Here is a 19,134-nt window from a genome sequence, read left to right as displayed (position 1 = left end):
CCCAGAAGAACGGTAGGCTTAAAAAATCGGTTCCTTGATCCACCGAGCCAAGGTTGACTTGGAAGCCTGCGACCCCTTATGCTGGCCAGCGACAAGGACAAAGAGCGCATCAGAACAGCGCAGTGGCGCCGTGCGAGACACGTAGAGCCGGAGTGCTCTCACTAGATCTAACAAGTGCAAATCCTTTTCACATTGGTGAACTGGATGAGGGCAAAATGAAGGTAAGGAGATATCCTGATTGAGATGAAAAGGGGATACCACCTTAGGGAGGAATTCCGGGACCGGACGCAGAACCACCTTATCCTGGTGAAAAACCAGGAAGGGGGCTTGCATGACAGCGCTGCAAGCTCCGACACTCTACGGAGCGATGTAACTGCCACTAGAAAAGCCACCTTCTGCGAAAGACGTGATAGAGAGACATCCCGCAGCGGCTCGGAAGGTGGTTTCTGAAGAGCCCTTAGAACCCTGTTAAGATCCCAGGGTTCCAGCGGCCGCTTGTAAGGTGGGACTATGTGGCAAACTCCCTGCAGGAACGTGCGGACCTGCGGAAGCCTGGCTAGACGTTTTTGAAAAAACATGGAAAGCGCCGATACTTGTCCCTTGAGAGAGCCGAGAGACAAACCCTTGTCCATCCCAGATTGAAGGAAGGAAAGAAAAGTGGGTAAGGCAAACTGCCAGGGGGTAAAACCCTTATCAGAGCACCAGGCTAAGAAGATCCTCCAAGCCCTGTGATAGATCTTGGCGGACGTTGGTTTCCTGGCCTGTCTCATAGTGGCAATGACCTCTTGAGATAACCCTGAGGACGCTAGGAGCCAGGACTCAATGGCCACACAGTCAGGTTGAGGGCCGCAGAATTCAGATGGAAAAATGGCCCTTGAGACAGCAAGTCTGGTCGGTCTGGAAGTGCCCACGGTTGACCCACCGTGAGGTGCCACAGATCCGGGTACCACGACCTCCTCGGCCAGTCTGGAGCGACGAGGATGGCGCGGCGGCAGTCGGACCTGATCTTGCGTAACACTCTGGGCAGTAGTGCCAGAGGAGGAAATACATAAGGCAGTCGAAACTGCGACCAATCCTGAACTAATGCGTCCGCCGCCAGAGCTCTGTGATCCTGAGACCGTGCCATGAATGCCGGGACTTTGTTGTTGTGCCGAGACGCCATGAGATCGACGTCCGGCATTCCCCAGCGGCAACAGATCTCTTGAAACACGTCCGGGTGAAGAGACCATTCCCCTGCGTCCATGCCCTGGCGACTGAGAAAGTCTGCTTCCCAGTTTTCTACGCCCGGGATGTGAACTGCGGAGATGGTGGAGGCTGTGGACTCCGCCCACAGCAGAATCCGCCGAACTTCTTGGAAGGCTTGACGGCTGCGCGTGCCGCCCTGGTGGTTGATGTACGCGACCGCCGTGGCGTTGTCCGACTGTATGCGGATCTGCCTGCCCTCCAGCCACCGATGGAACGCCTTTAGGGCTAGATACACTGCCCTTATCTCCAGAACATTGATCTGAAGGGAGGACTCTGTCGGAGTCCAGGTTCCCTGAGCCCTGTGGTGGAGAAAAACCGCTCCCCACCCTGACAGACTCGCGTCCGTCGTGACCACAGCACAGGATGGGGGCAGGAAGGACTTTCCCTTCGACAGAGAAGTGGGACGAAGCCACCACTGAAGAGAGGTTTTGGCTGCCATGAGATCGACGTCCGGCGTTCCCCAGCGGCAACAGATCTCTTGAAACACGTCCGGGTGAAGAGACCATTCCCCTGCGTCCATGCCCTGGCGACTGAGAAAGTCTGCTTCCCAGTTTTCTACGCCCGGGATGTGAACTGCGGAGATGGTGGAGGCTGTGGACTCCGCCCACAGCAGAATCCGCCGAACTTCTTGGAAGGCTTGACGGCTGCGCGTGCCGCCCTGGTGGTTGATGTACGCGACCGCCGTGGCGTTGTCCGACTGTATGCGGATCTGCCTGCCCTCCAGCCACCGATGGAACGCCTTTAGGGCTAGATACACTGCCCTTATCTCCAGAACATTGATCTGAAGGGAGGACTCTGTCGGAGTCCAGGTTCCCTGAGCCCTGTGGTGGAGAAAAACCGCTCCCCACCCTGACAGACTCGCGTCCGTCGTGACCACAGCACAGGATGGGGGCAGGAAGGACTTTCCCTTCGACAGAGAAGTGGGACGAAGCCACCACTGAAGAGAGGTTTTGGCTGCCAGAGAAAGGGAGACGTTCCTGTCTAGGGACGTCGACCTCCTGTCCCATTTGCGGAGAATGTCCCATTGGAGTGGACGCAGATGAAACTGCGCAAAGGGGACTGCCTCCATTGCTGCCACCATCTTCCCCAGGAAGTGCATAAGGCGTCTCAAAGGGTGTGACTGGGCCCGAAGAAGGGAGTGCACCCCTGTCTGCAGCGAACGCTGTTTGTCCAGCGGTAGCTTGACTATCGCTGAGAGAGTATGAAACTCCATCCCGAGGTACGTCAGTGATTGGGTCGGAGTCAATTTTGACTTTGGGAAATTGATGATCCACCCGAACCTCTGGAGAGTCTCCAGAGCAACGGTCAGGCTGTGTTGACATGCCACCCGGGAGGGTGCCTTGACTAGGAGATCGTCTAAGTAAGGGATCACCGAGTGGCCCTGAGAGTGTAGGACTGCTACAACGGATGCCATGACCTTGGTGAAGACCCGTGGGGCTGTCGCCAGGCCGAAAGGCAGTGCCACAAACTGAAGGTGTTCGTCCCCGATGGCGAAACGCAGGAAGCGTTGATGCTCTGGTGCGATCGGCACATGGAGATAAGCATCCCTGATGTCGATTGATGCTAGGAAGTCTCCTTGGGACATCGAAGCGATGACAGAGCGGAGGGATTCCATGCGAAACCGTCTGGTTCTCACATGTCTGTTGAGCAATTTGAGGTCCAAAACGGGACGGAATGATCCGTCCTTTTTTGGCACCACGAACAAGTTGGAGTAAAAACCGCGACCATGTTCCTGAAGGGGAACGGGGATCACAACTCCTTCTGTCTTCAGAGTGTTCACCGCCTGAACCAGTGCATCGGTTCGCTCGGGGGGCGGAGATGTTCTGAAGAAACGAGTCGGAGGACGAGAGCTGAACTCTATCCTGTAACCGTGAGACAGAATGTCTCTCACCCATCGGTCTTGGACATGTGGCCACCAGGCGTCGCCAAAGCGGGAGAGCCTGCCACCGACCGAGGATGCGGTTTGGGGAGGCCGAAAGTCATGAGGAGGCCGCCTTGGAGACGGTGCCTCCGGCGGTCTTTGGAGGACGTGACTTAGACTGCCATGCAGAAGAGTTCCTCTGGCTCTTCTGTGGCCTGTTGGACGCGGAGGATTGGGATCTGGCTGAGGGCCGAAAGGACCGAAACCTCGCTTGAATTTTCCGTTGCTGAGGTCTGTTTGGTTTGGACTGGGGTAAGGACGAGTCCTTTCCCTTGGATTGCTTAATAATTTCATCCAATCGCTCGCCAAACAATCGGTCGCCAGAAAATGGCAAACCGGTTAAGAACTTCTTGGAAGCAGAGTCTGCCTTCCATTCGCGTAGCCACATGGCGCTGCGGACTGCCACCGAATTGGCGGATGCTACCGCTGTACGGCTAGCAGAGTCCAGGACGGCATTCATGGCGTAGGATGAAAATACCGACGCCTGAGAAGTCAAAGACGCTACTTGCGGGGCAGAGGTACGTGTGACCGCATTAATCTCCGACAGACAAGCTGAGATAGCTTGGAGTGCCCACACAGCTGCAAAGGCCGGAGCAAAAGACGCGCCTGTGGCTTCATAGATGGATTTCATTAGGAGCTCTATTTGCCTGTCCGTGGCATCCTTGAGCGATGAACCGTCAGCCACTGATACTACGGATCTAGCCGCCAGTCTAGAGACTGGAGGATCCACCTTGGGACATTGAGCCCAACCCTTAACTACGTCAGAGGGGAAGGGGTAACGTGTGTCATTAAGGCGTTTAGTAAAGCGCTTGTCTGGAAATGCTCTGTGCTTCTGGACAGCATCTCTGAAGTTAGAGTGATCGAAAAAAGCACTCCGTGTACGTTTGGGAAACCTAAACTGGTGTTTCTCCTGCTGTGAAGCCGACTCCTCTACAGGTGGAGTTGGGGGAGAAAGATCTAGCACCTGGTTGATGGACGCTATAAGGTCATTTACTATGGCGTCCCCTTCAGGTGTATCAAGATTGAGAGCAACGTCAGGCTCAGAGCACTGGGCTGCGACCTCCACTTCATCCTCCAGAGAGTCCTCAAGCTGAGACCCCGAACAGCGTGATGAAGTCGGGGAAGATTCCCAGCGAGCCCGCTTAGCCGGTCTGGGACTGCGGTCCGTGCCGGAGTCCTCCACGTGATACCTAGGGGCCACCCCGGGAGCACGCTGCGGCGCAGACCGAGAGGGGCCTGGGGGCGATGATCCCGCAGTGCCCGGGGCCTGTGTAAGGGCCGGTCTGGACTGCAAGGCTTCTAGTATCTTAGCAGACCATTTGTCCATAGACTGAGCCATGGATTGTGAAAGTGACTCAGAGAGTTTCTCAGCTAAAACTGCAAACTCTGTCCCTGCCACCTGGACAGGGGAAGCAGGCGGTTCTACCTGGGCCGAGGGTCCCACCAGTGCCCGAGGCTCCGGCTGAGCGAGTGCCACAGGGCCCGAGCATTGCTCACAGTGAGGGTAGGTGGAACCTGCAGGTAGCATAGCCGCACAAGAGGTACAGGTTGCAAAATAACCCTGTGTCTTGGCACCCTTGCTCCTTGTGAACGACATGCTGTTGTCTCCTAGGAGAGTGATCACTGAGGGTATATAGCCAAAAGCTAAACAATGCGGCCGAACAGAGAAAATGTATACAAATATATATATATATATATACACTTCGGCACCTTAGGGGGACCAACACCGGGTGACCGGTGTGGCTTACCGACCGCTCAAAGCGGTGTGTGTCCACCAGATTCCCTGCCTTGGGTCTCCCAGAGCTGCAGCCAGAAGTCCTCCACCGGCAGAATGTGTTTAAAACATGGCTGCCGGCGTTCTCAGGGGAGGAGGGTGCCGTGGGCGTGACTAATAAAGTGCGGGAATCTGGTGCCCCACAGTGATTAGTGAGGGGGGAGGAGGACACCTAAAGTGTGCTCCAGCCCTCACTGTCGACGTCAGGCCGACCGTCCCGCCCTTACCCCTGACTGGCAGGTCCGGGGGCGGGAGTTAAGGCACTAGGCCGCATGAAGCCGGGGACTAAATTTAATACCGCGGCCGGCAAACAGGCGCGGTCGGCGCGGTAGTCCCGGTCGTCATAAAAATACAGCAGCCGCTGCAGCGTCTGAGACCAAAGCGCTCCATGCACCGTCCCCAAGGGGACACAGAGTACCTTTAGATGCAGGGCCCTGTCCCTGATGATACCAAGTCTCCTGTCCATCAGAATCCCACAGGGGCTGCGGAGGGAGCCTGGTCCCAGTGAATGGATGACCGGTTAGGATCCCACTTCTCCCAGAGCCTCTAAGGGATGGGGAAGGAAAACGGCATGTGGCTCCAGCCTTTGTACCCGCAATGGGTACCTCAACCTTAACAGCACCGCCGACTTAGTGGGGTGAGAAGGGAGCATGCCGGGGGCCCTGTGGGGGCCCTCTTTTCTTCCATCCGATACAATCAGCAGCTGCTGCTGACTAAAATGGGAGCTCGAGTGAATGTGTGCCTCCTTCAACACAAAGCATAAAAACTGAGGAGCCCGTGATGCACGGGAGGGTGTATAGGCAGAGGGGAGGGGTTACACTTTTTAAAGTGTAATACTTTGTGTGGCCTCCGGAGGCAGAAGCTATACACCCAATTGTCTGGGTCTCCCAATGGAGCGACAAAGAAAAGAGAAAAATAAAAAATAAAAAAATTGAGACAAAAAGAAAAAGTAAGAGAAAGAAAACAAAGAAAAAGAAAGAATTTTGAAAAAAAAGAGAAAACAAATACAGAAAGAAAGAAGAAATAAAAAAATAATGAGACAAAAAGAAAAAGAGAAAGAAAAAACCCCAAAAAAAGTAAACAAGAGGAAAAAGAAATAGAATTAAGGAAGAGAAAATTATAGAAAAAGAGAAAGAAAAAAGAGAAAAAAAATAAAAAATAAAATAAAGAAATTGATACAAAAAAAAGAAACAGAAAGTAAGAGAAAAAAACAAAGAAAACGAATGCAAGAAAAAAAGAAGAAATAAAAAAAGAATGAGACAAAAAAAGAAAAAGAGAAAGAAAAAAAAACAAAAAAAGTAAACAAGAGGAAAAAGAAATAGAATTAAGGAAGAGAAAATTATAGAAAAAGAGAGAGAAATATAAAAATAAAAAATAAAATAAAGAAATCGATATAAAAAAAAGAAACAGAAAGTAAGAGAAAAAAAACAAAGAAAACGAATGCAAGAAAAAAAGAAAGATTTTTTAAAAAAAAAAAGAGAAAAGAAAATTATAGAGAATGAGAAAGAAAATTAAAGAAAGATAAAATTAAAATAGAAAAATTGAGACAGAAAAAAGGAAATTATAGAAAAAGAGAAAGTAAAAGAGAGAAACAGAAAAAGAAAAAAAAAAGTGAGAAGAGAACAAAAAAGGAAAGAGAATGTAAGAAAGAGAAAACAAAAAATAAAAATAAAGAAATAGAGACAAAAAGAAAAAGAAAGTAACAGAAAAAAAACCAGAAAGCAAAAAATAAAAAAACAAAAAGAGAATTAAGAAAAAAAGGAGAAAAAATAAAAAAATAAGAGAAAAAAAATAAAAAAGAAAAAAAAATAATTATATTTTTAAGAAAAAATATAGAGAAATAAAGAAAAAAAAGAAAAAAACAAAAATACAGAAAAAGAAACAAAAGCAACAGAGACAAAGAAGGAAAAAGGAAGAAAAATAAAGAAAAGAAGCGTAAATATGATATGGATAAGATATTCTTGACTTGCGCCCGGCGCTCACTTACTGGTACACGTATCCCTGCTGTCGGTGGTAGGCTTCTGCGCTCGGACCCCAGTGTATACTGGTTGGGGGTTTACATTTCTCCGCTCTACTGGGGGAAACTTGAAAATTGTCTGAATTAGCGGCAGACGCCTTTAATGTGCTCCGTGACGAATACCCTGCAGAAAATCACAGACATCACTGGATCATCTAGTCTGGAAAACAGGTGCAAGGATCTATGTTTTGTGTCCTGCAGTGTATGACCTCTGGGCTCCACATGGTGTAGACCCTTCTGCATATTGCTGGCACTACACACTAATATGAGGCTGTTACAATCACAATTAGCCTGGGATCAAATATCAGGAGCCGGCTGTCAATCAGTGCCCGTTCTCCGGTATTGCATCTCAGGGAATATAATCTGAGCTGCAGTACCTAAAATGGCCACTTTGCAGAGTATGGCGCTGTGCAGTTCTTACGCCATTCTCCATGGCATAAGTTGGCGGTGCCAGGTTTAGGACCCCACTGATCGGATATAGATGAGCCATTCTATAGTATATATTAATATTATAGTACTTTACTAATCACGCAGACCATTACCTGACACCGGGGCCTGAGTATCAGGGGGCAACGCACAGGTCTTATTTTCCTCCATGATTTGGATTAGATGCTTTAACATAGGAACGAGCATTTCTCCAATATTCCTTTGCTCTCTGCCCGTTATACTCCAGTACGATCCTTGCAGGTTAATATAAAAGTGCGATGTACCTAATATATAGGACTGAAAAGTGAAAACATGAACCACGGATGAGAATGTCTTGGTTTCAGGCAGGGGGTATAGAGAAGAGAGTTTTCTCCTTGTAAGGCCGGAGTCACACTTGCGCGTATCTTGCGCGTATCTAGCGCAAGTCTCGCAACGCATCATCCGGCACGGCCGCACACCTCTCCAGACAGGAGGAGGTCGGCTGCATGTATTTCTATGCAGCTGAGACGCTCCTGTCCGGAGAGCATCAGGCCATGCCATGTGAGACTCTCGCGAGATACGCTCAAGTGTGACTCCAGCCTACTCCGCCAAGTTTATGCATGGCTTTGGGCACCACTTGATTTTTTTTATTGTTCCTGCTTGTCATCCAGCAGTAGTGCTGATGTTTCAGTTGATAATGATCATTATTTTGGGGTCCATTCAATTCAACTGTGATTTAAGATGAGCAAATACATTTGCAGGACCCTGGTCAGTATTTCATGGCTGCTGGGCGGACGCCCTGAGAGCTGTGTCCTACCTGTCAGCGTCCATGACTTTTTTGATTAGCCGGCCTGGCATGATATTGTCACTGCAGCATAACACACCCAATGTCCCGCCTGGCCGGCTAATTAAGAGATGGCAGTGATGACAGCTGTTAGGAGGCGATTTTTAAGGCCTGACCTGACTACTGCAATTCTGTAATTTGTTTTTTATATTTTTCCATTTCAGAGTTTACCATATGGAATAAATATTTTGGCATGATATCAGTTTGCACAGGTAAGCACATACCAATACAAAATATCATTAGTTTTTATTTTCTAGAAATTACTTACTTTCCTGGGAAAAGAGGAGTCATTTTAACTTTTCTATATTTTTCCCCCATTTTACTTATTTTTATTGGTCCCCCTATGGGACCTAAACCTGTTCTTTTATAACCTCTAAATGAAAATGTTGGGGATAAGAATTAAGTAACCAGAAATACTTAATTCAGCCATTTCATAGACTCAGGAATATAGTTTAGTAGATGTAAACTAACACATATTTATGAATGTTTTTGTTTCTTACTAACACGTATATATATATATATATATATATATATATATATATATATATATATATATACTGCGTATTTAGTGATTTTCCTTAATACAGTATACCAGCACATGTAACTTTAAAGATGGCTGTCACATCCTGTCTACACCCAAGATGATGAACAAAGGAGAATTCCTAAAGTTTGGACTGACCAATCCAGTAGAGGCTATGCAAATTCCTATACGTCCTGAGTCCAGCCTGCGATACTTGATTGGACTGTATTTGGTCTACACTTCTCAAGAGCTATAAAAAGTTTCAAACAATAAAGGGAGCCAGAAGCTTAGGCGTCTGTCATGGAGATAGTTATAACTGACTTGTAGTCCGTTATTTTAGTCTCGTGTACACTCATGACATTATAATTTGAAACAGCAGTCAGATCCCGAGAGACCGGTTGAGTCTCATCCTCAACAAAAATATGTAGCAAAAATGAGTAAAAAAATACTTTTTTTTAATGTCACCCCCAAATAAAAGTATTCAAACAGAAGATATGTTACCGGAACATGACATGCACGGCATTAGATCTAATAGAGTTGTTGTTATTAAGGATTATGAGATGTGGAAAACATGGCCTCTTTTCTCAGACCGCTGCTCTTGTGTTGGGTACTTACACTCAGGCCTAATAATCACACATATAAACGTTTGTCCAGGTCTTACCTTGGCCATCAATCCTTGTAATTTACACCGTTTTCTGACATATTGGAGTCTACAATAGGCGGAGTCCACACCCGTTAATCTTTTCATTATGTGATCTTCAAACTCATTAATGAACTGGACCATGACCTGTAAATGAACATATGGAAGGTGAAGACCGTATACTTTAATTTAAGCCTACAACACTGGTGAGTGAGGACTTCATCTGTACAGTTAGCAAATAATTCAGCAGCACTTCCTTCACATAAATACAACCTGTAATGGAGCACACACCCACTATGCCTGTCATATGTAGTGCAGGCTGAAGCTTTGTGAATGCTCCTCTAGAACCCAAACCTCTTTACCTGTACAGATAGCAAACACTTCAGCAGCACTTACTTCACATAAATGCAATCTCTATCAGAGCACACATCCACTATGCTGGTCATATGTAGTGCAGGTTGGAGCTTTGTGAATGCTCCTCTAAAACCCAAATCTCTTCACCTGTATAGCTAGCAAACACTTCAGCAGCACTTCCTTCACATAAATACAATCTGTATCACAGCAAACATCCACTATGCTGGTCATATGTAGTGCAGGTTGGAGCTTTGTGAATGCTCCTCTATAACCCAAATCTCTTCACCTGTATAGCTAGCAAACACTTCGGCAGCACTTACTTCACATAAATACAATCTTAAATCAGAGCACACACCCACTATGCTGGTCATATGTAGTGCAGGCTGAAGCTTTGTGAATGCTCCTCTATAACCCAAATCTCTTCACCTGTATAGCTAGCAAACACTTCAGCAGCATTTCCTTCACATAAATACAATCTTTATCAGAGCACACATCCACTATGCTGGTCATATGTAGTGCAGGCTGGAGCTTTGTGAATGCTCCTCTATAACCCAAATCTCTTCACCTGTATAGCTAGCAAACACTTTAGCAGCACTTCCTTCACATAAATACAATCTGTATCACAGCAAACATCCACTATGCTGGTCATATGTAGTGTAGGTTGGAGCTTTGTGAATGCTCCTCTATAACCCACATCTCATCACCTGTACAGATAGCAAACACTTCAGCAGCAGTTCCTTCACATAAATACAATCTGTATCACAGCAAACATCAACTATGCTGGTCATATGTAGTGCAGGCTGGAGCTTTGTGAATGCTCCTCTATAACCCAAATCTCTTCACCTGTATAGCTAGCAAACACTTCAGCAGCACTTCCTTCACATAAATACAATCTGTATGACAGCACACATCCACTAGGCTGGTCATATGTAGCACAGGCTGGAGCTTTGTGAATGCTCCTCTATAGCCCAAACCGCTTCCCTTTGTTGGCACACCAATTGGCAAGCATTACTTGCACCTTGGTAGTTTACCCTCTGGGCATTGTTTATCTGCCTCCAGTCCCCTTCTGGGCTCAAACACCATAAGATAACGCTGACATGATGCACCAAATTCATTACGTCTTAAGAAATATAGCACATATTATTCCTGAAAGCCCTTGATTAAGACTGGTGAGCGAAATGTCAGTTTTAGTGCATTAGTCCCTAAGTGGTGACACTTGTATGAGAAGAGCAAAACTTGTGACCACATACAATAGCGGTGATCGGAGGAGAGCGCGGGGTACGCACCAGCGCCTGGCGTGATTTAATAACGTCTTCACTAGTTTCCTCCCGACTCTTCTGCCATTCTCGCAGCTGGACACTTACTCTCTCAGATTCCTGCTCCATTTTGACAATGAATTCTATTATTTTTTCTGTGGTTTTCCTGACAACTAAAGAAAATATCAGCTGCTGTTCCTTCTCTTCTGTGTTGTCACCTGTTAATGGAAAGCAGTAATATATATTACTTATATTTCATTACAGGGAATGTATCATGTATTTTGCTGATGACACATTCCCTTTGAGGCAGTAAGTTTTTGCTCCATGCAATGTAATAAATCCTATCTTTCCACATGGAAACAGTCACCAAGTTGGCACTGATTGTTCTGCTCATTACTGTTATGTGTCTGTACGGCCGGCATTTCATGCTTTTTTTCAGATCTGCAGCATTTCAATTTTTTTCAGCGTTTTTGCAGCATTTGCAAATTAATGGAAAAACAAATGTAAGTGAAAATGCATCTAAAATGCAGGTGTTTTACGCAGGGGTTTTTCCAACTAACATTCTTCTTTATTGCTGCAAAACAATTTGTTGAAAATACTCAACGTGTGCTTGTAGCCTTACAGCCCCCTCCTTACAGCCCTCCTACATCCTTCCTTACACCCCTCCTTACATTCCTCCTTACAGCCAACCTTGCACCCCTCCTTACACCCCTCCTTACATTCCTCCTTACACCCCTTCTTACATTCCTCCTTACATCCTTCCTCACACTCCTCCTTACAACCTTCCTTACATTCCTCCTTACATCCTTCCTCACACGCCTCCTTACACCCCTCCTTACATTACTCCTTACACCTCTCCTTACTGTCCTCCTTACAGCCCTCCTTACAGCCCTCCTTACACCCCTCCTTACAGCCCTCCTTACAGCCCTCCTTACATCCCTCCTTACAGCCCTCCTTACATCCCTCCTTACACCCCTCCTTACACCCCTCCTTACATTCTTCCTTACACCCCTCCTTACACCCCTCCTTACATTCTTCCTTACACCCCTCCTTACACCCCTCCTTACACCCCTCCATACACCCCTCCTTACAGCCCTCTTTGCACCCCTCCTTACAGCCCTCCATACACCCCTCCTCACACCCCTCCTTACACCCCTCCTTACATTCCTCCTTACACCCCTCCTTACATTCCTCCTTACACCCCTCCTTACATTCCTCCTTACAGCCCTCCTTGAACCCCTCCTTACACCCCTCCTTACATTCCTCCATACACACCTCCATACACCCCTCCTTACACCCCTTCTTACAGCCCTCCTTACAGTCCACCATACACCCCTCCTCCACCCCTCCTTACACCCCTCCTTACACCCCTCCTTACACCCCTCCTTACACCCCTCCTTACATCCTTCCTTACACCCCTCCTTACATTCCTCCTTACACCCCTCCTTACATTCCTCCTTACTGTCCTACTTACAGCCCTCCTTGAACCCCTCCTTACACCCCTCCTTACATTCCTCCTTACACCCCTTCTTACACCCCTCCTTACACCCCTTCTTACATTCCTCCTTACTGTCCTACTTACAGCCCTCCTTAAACCCCTCCTTACATTCCTCCTTACACCCCTTCTTACACACCTCCATACACCCCTCCTCACACCCCTCCTTACAGACCTGCACTCTTGTGTTCTCCATCTTTCTCTGTTAGTTAGATTCTATTATATCGGTATAATCGCACCAATGTCTACATCAGAAATGTGTGAGGAGACCAGAGAATCTGAAATCCTCCTACCTAGAAAGGGGAGACGATGACCCATCTTCATAGACAAACCGTTCACATTGCAGTTTACTCTTCTCCGGACTTCAGTCACAGATTCTTCCTCGAGGGACTGACATGATTCATCCAGTGATAGAATTCGATCTCTCAGCTTAATCTAAAAGTAAAAAAAGGACCCATCAGCCAGAACAATAGTGTGACGCCCTGGCAAAGCCAGGTTGTCACAGAAAGAGTTAATCCTCCTTGGTAATCTGATCTCACACCAGTGCAGCAGGACAAACCACATCCCACAGGGTAAGAGAAAAGCAGAGCAGAGGGGAGGGGCTGGAGCAGAGTGTTTGGAGAGGCAGACAGAAGAGGAGTCTGGAGTTGTAGCTCCCAGGCTGAAAGTGAAGTGTGCTCCGAGAGGGCCGGGACAGGCTGTGAGTGAGGAAGGGGCCAGAGGTAGCCGGGCAGGGTAGTGGCCCCCCGGTACCTGGGTGACCCGGATCACTGCAGGGGAGTGTATTCCCCGTTCCCGGCTGAGGAGAAGGAGGAAGAGAGTGGAGAGAAAGGCACCTGGCTGCAGGGAAAGAACAGGAGCTGCTGCACCGTGTGTGGGACACTAACACCCCGTACCGAAGACTGCGGACACCGGCGATTCCTAGTTACCAGTGACTCTGTGTGAACTACTTGTGAGTACGCCCGTGCCCTCAGGCACCGCACCGCAGCACTGCGCCCTGCTCCCTGCTTATCCCCATCACTGGGCCCCGGGAGAACTACCCCCTACCCTCGGAGGGGAGAACCAACAACTTTGCTGCTCCCTGTCACCGCTCCCGGGATCCCCATACAGAGCAGCGGTGGTGTCCATACAATCACCACAACCGTGGGTGGCGTCACGGACAATCTCCCTTACCAAATCCCCTTTTACTGTGGAGCCTGGGATCACAGACCGGGTCACGCCACCGTGATACCCACAGAAGTGACCTCGTGGCCCGGATCTGAGTACCCCCTGGTCCCCGGGCGACACATTTAGCGTCACGAACAGGATCAAACCCATCCAGTTACCTGGTGGAAGTGCGCCTTGCCCCGTCCGTCAGCGGCGTCCCGCTGAGGAAAAAAATCCCGAAGTCCGCCATTTTAGCTGCCATTTTAGGCGCCAAAAACAACAGCTTGGCGCCTTCTTCTCCGAGCGGCGGGCGCGAAAAAGAGGCTCCGCCCCCTGAGAACGCGGGCGGAAGTGAAGCTCCGGAGGACCGGAAGCGAAAGGAAAACTTTAAAAGTTGCTAGAAGGACTGCTCCCGAGTACCAAGGGGGAGCAGGAGGAAGGAACCGCAGTTCATGTGACCAGAACTGTAAAGGCAGGGACGCCAGGACTTTGCCTAATTCCGTTCCTGGACAAGCAGTAGCCGCAACCCCGATGACATCTTACCCGGCTCCGGCAGTCCGCCCAGCCGCTACGGTGATGACGTCGGCTCCGGCAGTCCGCTCGGCCGCAACGGAGGTGGCACCCGATTGGAAGTCTGTCCCAGATGTGGCGCCAGCCGCTCCCAGGTACCCCGTCACGGCTGTGGAGCAGCCGGAGTGCACCTACAGAGAGGAGGAGCAGGCCAGTGAGAGATGGAGTCCTTAGCAGTTAGCGAGGTCGGTTGTAGCCGGCGCCGAGGGCATCCAAGTGGGCCTGGCTTCTGAGCAGGAGGCAGAGCACGGAACCCGTGTCCCGTGCTGGGAGTGGCGGCAGCGGCAGTGGTAGCGGAGCATGGACGGCTACCCACAAGTTAAAAAGTTGACTGTTTTATGGACTGTCACCCCTGTTGAACGCCCTCAAGTTCAGGAGGAGGCCATCTGCTCCGCAGGTGTGGGGTGGCAGAACGGTTTAAAGTTTTAGAAAACGTACCTCCCGATGTGGGAAGATGTATGATTGTAATGTGTTGATTTTTCCAGTTTTAATAAATGTTGGTGGCCAGACGGCCTGAGGACGGGCCGTGTTTTACCAAGGGGGTGTGTGACGCCCTGGCAAAGCCAGGTTGTCACAGAAAGAGTTAATCCTCCTTGGTAATCTGATCTCACACCGGTGCAGCAGGACAAACCACATCCCCCAGGGTAAGAGAAAAGCAGAGCAGAGGGGAGGGGCTGGAGCAGAGTGTTTGGAGAGGCAGACAGAAGAGGAGTCTGGAGTTGTAGCTCCCAGGCTGAAAGTGAAGCGTGCTCCGAGAGGGCCGGGACAGGCTATGAGTGAGGAAGGGGCCAGAGGTAGCCGGGCAGGGTAGTGGCCCCCCGGTACCTGGGTGACCCGGATCACTGCAGGGGAGTGTATTCCCCGTTCCCGGCTGAGGAGAAGGAGGAAGAGAGTGGAGAGAAAGGCACCTGGCTGCAGGGAAAGAACAACAGGAGCTGCTGCACCGTGTGTGGGACACTAACACCCCGTACCGAAGGCTGCGGACACCGGCGATTCCTAGTTACCAGTGACTCTGTGTGAACTACTTGTGAGTACGCCCGTGCCCTCAGGCACCGCACCGCAGCACTGCGCCCTGCTCCCTGCTTATCCCCATCACTGGGCCCCGGGACAACTACCCCCTACCCACGGAGGGGAGAACCAACAACTTTGCTGCTCCCTGTCAACGCTCCCGGGATCCCCATACAGAGCAGCGGTGGTGTCCATACAATCAACACAACCGTGGGTGGCGTCACGGACAATCTCCCTTACCAAATCCCCTTTTACTGTGGAGCCTGGGATCACAGACCGGGTCACGCCACCGTGATACCCACAGAAGTGACCTCGTGGCCCGGATCTGAGTACCCCCTGGTCCCCGGGCGACACAATAGTAGCGGATTCTCCCTTGTCTGTTTCGTTTTGAGGTTTTTGTTATTGTGTTTTCCGGCCTACCCCAAGGGTGGAGAAGAGGGGGAGTAAGATCAGGGCTTGGACAGAAGTCAGGGTCACGCTGTGGACTCAGACCTTGCTACCATCAAGCCTACCTCTGAGATAAGGGACAGCGCAGGGTCACGAGTCTGAGGACCCCTGTCCTGTCATTACATATCCCGTGATACCAGTTTTTGCTCTTACTTTATTTTATTAGAGTTCTAATTTCATCATCCCTGCCAAACAAATGACCTTGTCAGAGAAAACCGCAGGCCTGGTGACAATCATCTGATTACCTCTGAACCCACTCCATTCACTCCTGGCATGCTAGGACCTGCCTGCAGTGGAAACGGCGAGGAATAATGGAGTCCTTATAAAATAAGGACATCCCAAGTCCACTCGTACAGAACCATTATCAAATACGGACAAAAAAGGGGCATATAGGCAGGGGTTCTCTTCACGAGATACCCCCATTTCACCTATCTGCCCACATAGGCATTTACATCATAAGGGTAGGCCTTGTACTCTGAATGGAAATATTACCTTATGAATCTTCCCATTTCCGGCTACATCGAGGACATACAGGGTGACCTTACTAAGCTCCTTCAGAAGCTCCTCTTCCTTCTTCTTCTGACTTTGCCAATACTTCTCTCTCTCACTCATCTCCTTCTGAAGAGCGTCCAGCTAAAACAGATTTTCCACGTAATTATGCCAAAGCGTGAAAACCAAAAATGGCTGCAATCTGCCAGTACATACCAGATAGAAATCGAGGTCTTTTCTTCTCCCCTGTGGCTGCAAAACCGGCATTATAATCCCAGTTATTGGGTTAGTTTCTGCGCCCAAAACCGGACAGCTGCACCCGGAAACTGGGTCAATTGTCCTCCCTCCGATTCTGATGGGAATGAGACCTTGTAAAGAAGGGAATTTTGTTTACTTACCATAAATTCCTTTTCTTCTAGCTCCAATTGGGAGACCCAGACAATTGGGTGTATAGCTATTGCCTCTGGAGGCCACACAAAGTATTACACTTAAAAGTGTAAGGCCCCTCCCCTTCTGGCTATACACCCCCAGTGGGATCACTGGCTCACCAGTTTTAGTGCCAAAGCAAGAAGGAGGAAAGCCAATAACTGGTTTAAAGACCAATTCAATCCGAGGAAACATCGGAGAACTGAACCATACCACATGAACAACATGTGTACCCGAAAAAACAGAAAAACCCCGAGAAAACAGGGCGGGTGCTGGGTCTCCCAATTGGAGCTAGAAGAAAAGGAATTTACGGTAAGTAAACAAAATTCCCTTCTTCTTTTTCGCTCCTAATTGGGAGACCCAGACAATTGGGACGTCCAAAAGCAGTCCCTGGGTGGGTAAAAGAATACCTCGTGATAGGGCCGTCAAACAGCCCTTCCCTACAGGTGGGCAATCGCCGCCTGAAGGACTTATCTACCTAGGCTGGCGTCTGCCGAAGCGTAGGTATGCACCTGAAAATGCTTGGTAAAAGTATGCAGACTCAATCAGGTAGGTGCCTGACACACCTGCTGAGCCGTAGCCTGGTGCCGTAATGCCCAGGATGCACCCACGGCTCTGGTAGAATGGGCCTTCAGCCTTGAGAGAACCAGAAGCCCAGAAGAACTGTAGGTTTCAAGAATTGGTTCCTCGATCCCCCGAGCCAGGGTGGATTCAGAAGCTTGCGACTGTTTACGCCGACCAGCGACAAGGACAAAGAGTGCATCCGGGTGGCGCAGGAGCGCCATGCGGGAAGTAGAACCTGAGTGCTCTCACCAGAACCAACAGATGCAAATCCTTCTGAAATTGATGGACTGGACGAGGACACAAAGAAGGTGAGGTGATATCCTGATTGATATGAAAGTGGGATACCACCTTAGGGAGAAATTCCGGAATCGGACGCAGAACTACCCTGTCCTGGTGAAGGACCAGGAAGGGAGATTTGTATGAGAGCGTTGCTAGCTCGGAAACTCTCCTAAGAGACGAGACCGTTACTAGAAGGCCACTTCCCGAGAAAAGCGGGAAGGGAGACCTCTTTCAAAGGCTCGAAAGGCGGCATCTGGAGAGCAATTAGAACCTTGTTCAGATCCCAGGGCTCTAACGGCCGCCTGTACGGAGTGCTGAGAAGACAAACTCCCCGTAGGAACGTGCGTACCTGAGGAAGTCGTTTCTGAAAAAATACAGATAGCGCTGAGACTTGTCCCTGAAGGGAACTGAGCGACAACCCTTTTTCCAACCTAGATTGCAGGAAGGAAGGAAACATAGACGATGCAACCGGCCAGGGAGAAACACCCTGCGCCGAGCACCGAGATAAGAATATCTTCCACGTCCTGTGGTCAAACTTGGTGGACGTTGGTATGCTAGCCTGTCTCATGGTGGCAACCACGTCCTGAGGTAACCCTGACGACACTAGGTTCCAGGACTCAATGCCACACCATCAGGTTGAGGGCCGTAGAATTCAAATGGAAGAATGGCCCTTGAGACAGCCAGTCTGATTGGTCTGTTAGTGCCCCCGGTTAGCCTACCGTGAGGCACCACAGAACCGGGAACCACAACACCCTCGGCCAATCTGTAGCGACGAGGATGGCGCGGCCGCAGTCGGTCCTGATCTAACGCAGCACTCTGGGCAACAATGCTAGAGGTGGCACATAAGGTAGCTGGAACTGCGACCAATGCTGAACTAAGGCGTCTGCCGCCAGAGCTCGATGATTGTGAAACCGTGCTATGAAGCTGGCACATTGTTGTTGTGCCGTGACGCCATTAGATCGACGTCCGGCCTCTGTCAGCGGCGCCAGATCTCCTGAAACCCGTCCGGGTGAAGAGACTATACCCTTTCGGCCACACCCCGGCGACTTAGGAAGTCAGCTTCCTAGTTTTCCACGCCTGGGATGTGAACTGTGGATATGGTGGATGCCGTGTCTTCCACCCACATCAGAACCTGCCGGACTTCCTGGAAGGCTTGCCGGTTGCGCGTTCTTCCTTGGTGGTTGATGTAAGCCACCGCTGTGGAGTTGTCCGACTGAAGTCGGATTTGCTTGCTTTCCAGCTGCTGTTGGAAGGTTTGTAGGGCAAGATACACTGCTCTGTGTTCAAGAACATTGATCTGAAGGGTGGACTCTTGCTGAGTCCACGTACCCTGAGCGCTGTGGTGGAGAAAAACTGCTCCCCACCCTGATCGACTCGCGTCTGTCGTAACTATCGCCCAGGATGGGGATAGGAAGGACCTTCTTTTTGACCATGAGGTGGGAAGAAGCCACCACCGTAGAGAGTCCTTGGCCGCCTGAGAAAGAAAGACGACTCTGTTGAGGGAGGTCGACTCCCCGTCCCATTGGCGGAGAATGTCACATTGTAGTGGACGCAGATGAAACTGCGCGAAAAGAACTGCCTCCATTGCTACCATCTTACGTAGGAAGTGCATGAGGCGTCTCAATGTGTGCGACTGGTTCTTAAAGAAGAGATTGCAGCCCGTAGTGAATGCTGTTTGTCTAGCGGAAGCTTCACTATCGCTGAGAGAGTATGAAACTCCATGCCTAGATATGT

At 49.5% G+C, this 19,134-nt stretch overlaps 1 protein-coding gene across 5 annotated transcripts in view; it reads right to left on the bottom strand.

Moving 5' to 3' along the window:
* Nucleotides 1-19,134, bottom strand: part of LOC142257255 (uncharacterized) — a 141,342-nt gene that overhangs the window by 59,791 nt on the left and 62,417 nt on the right. For 4 of the 5 annotated variants that reach the window (XM_075329411.1, XM_075329415.1, XM_075329412.1 and 1 more), the window contains 7 exons: nucleotides 16,348-16,499; nucleotides 16,135-16,275; nucleotides 12,765-12,906; nucleotides 11,007-11,194; nucleotides 9,388-9,513; nucleotides 7,500-7,680; nucleotides 6,928-7,081 (listed from right to left, as the gene is read on the bottom strand). In XM_075329411.1, coding sequence (XP_075185526.1) covers nucleotides 6,928-7,081; nucleotides 7,500-7,680; nucleotides 9,388-9,513; nucleotides 11,007-11,194; nucleotides 12,765-12,906; nucleotides 16,135-16,275; nucleotides 16,348-16,499 — 1,084 coding nt within the window. The remainder of the gene's footprint in view (nucleotides 1-6,927; nucleotides 7,082-7,499; nucleotides 7,681-9,387; nucleotides 9,514-11,006; nucleotides 11,195-12,764; nucleotides 12,907-16,134; nucleotides 16,276-16,347; nucleotides 16,500-19,134) is intronic. The other variant, XM_075329413.1, reaches the window with a different exon arrangement.

The sequence above is a fragment of the Anomaloglossus baeobatrachus genome, chromosome 11 (assembly GCF_048569485.1).
Source record: "Anomaloglossus baeobatrachus isolate aAnoBae1 chromosome 11, aAnoBae1.hap1, whole genome shotgun sequence".
Taxonomy (NCBI): Eukaryota; Metazoa; Chordata; class Amphibia; order Anura; family Aromobatidae; genus Anomaloglossus; species Anomaloglossus baeobatrachus.
Note: the sequence above shows the minus strand (reverse complement) of the source record. Positions and strands in the feature narration are given on the sequence as shown.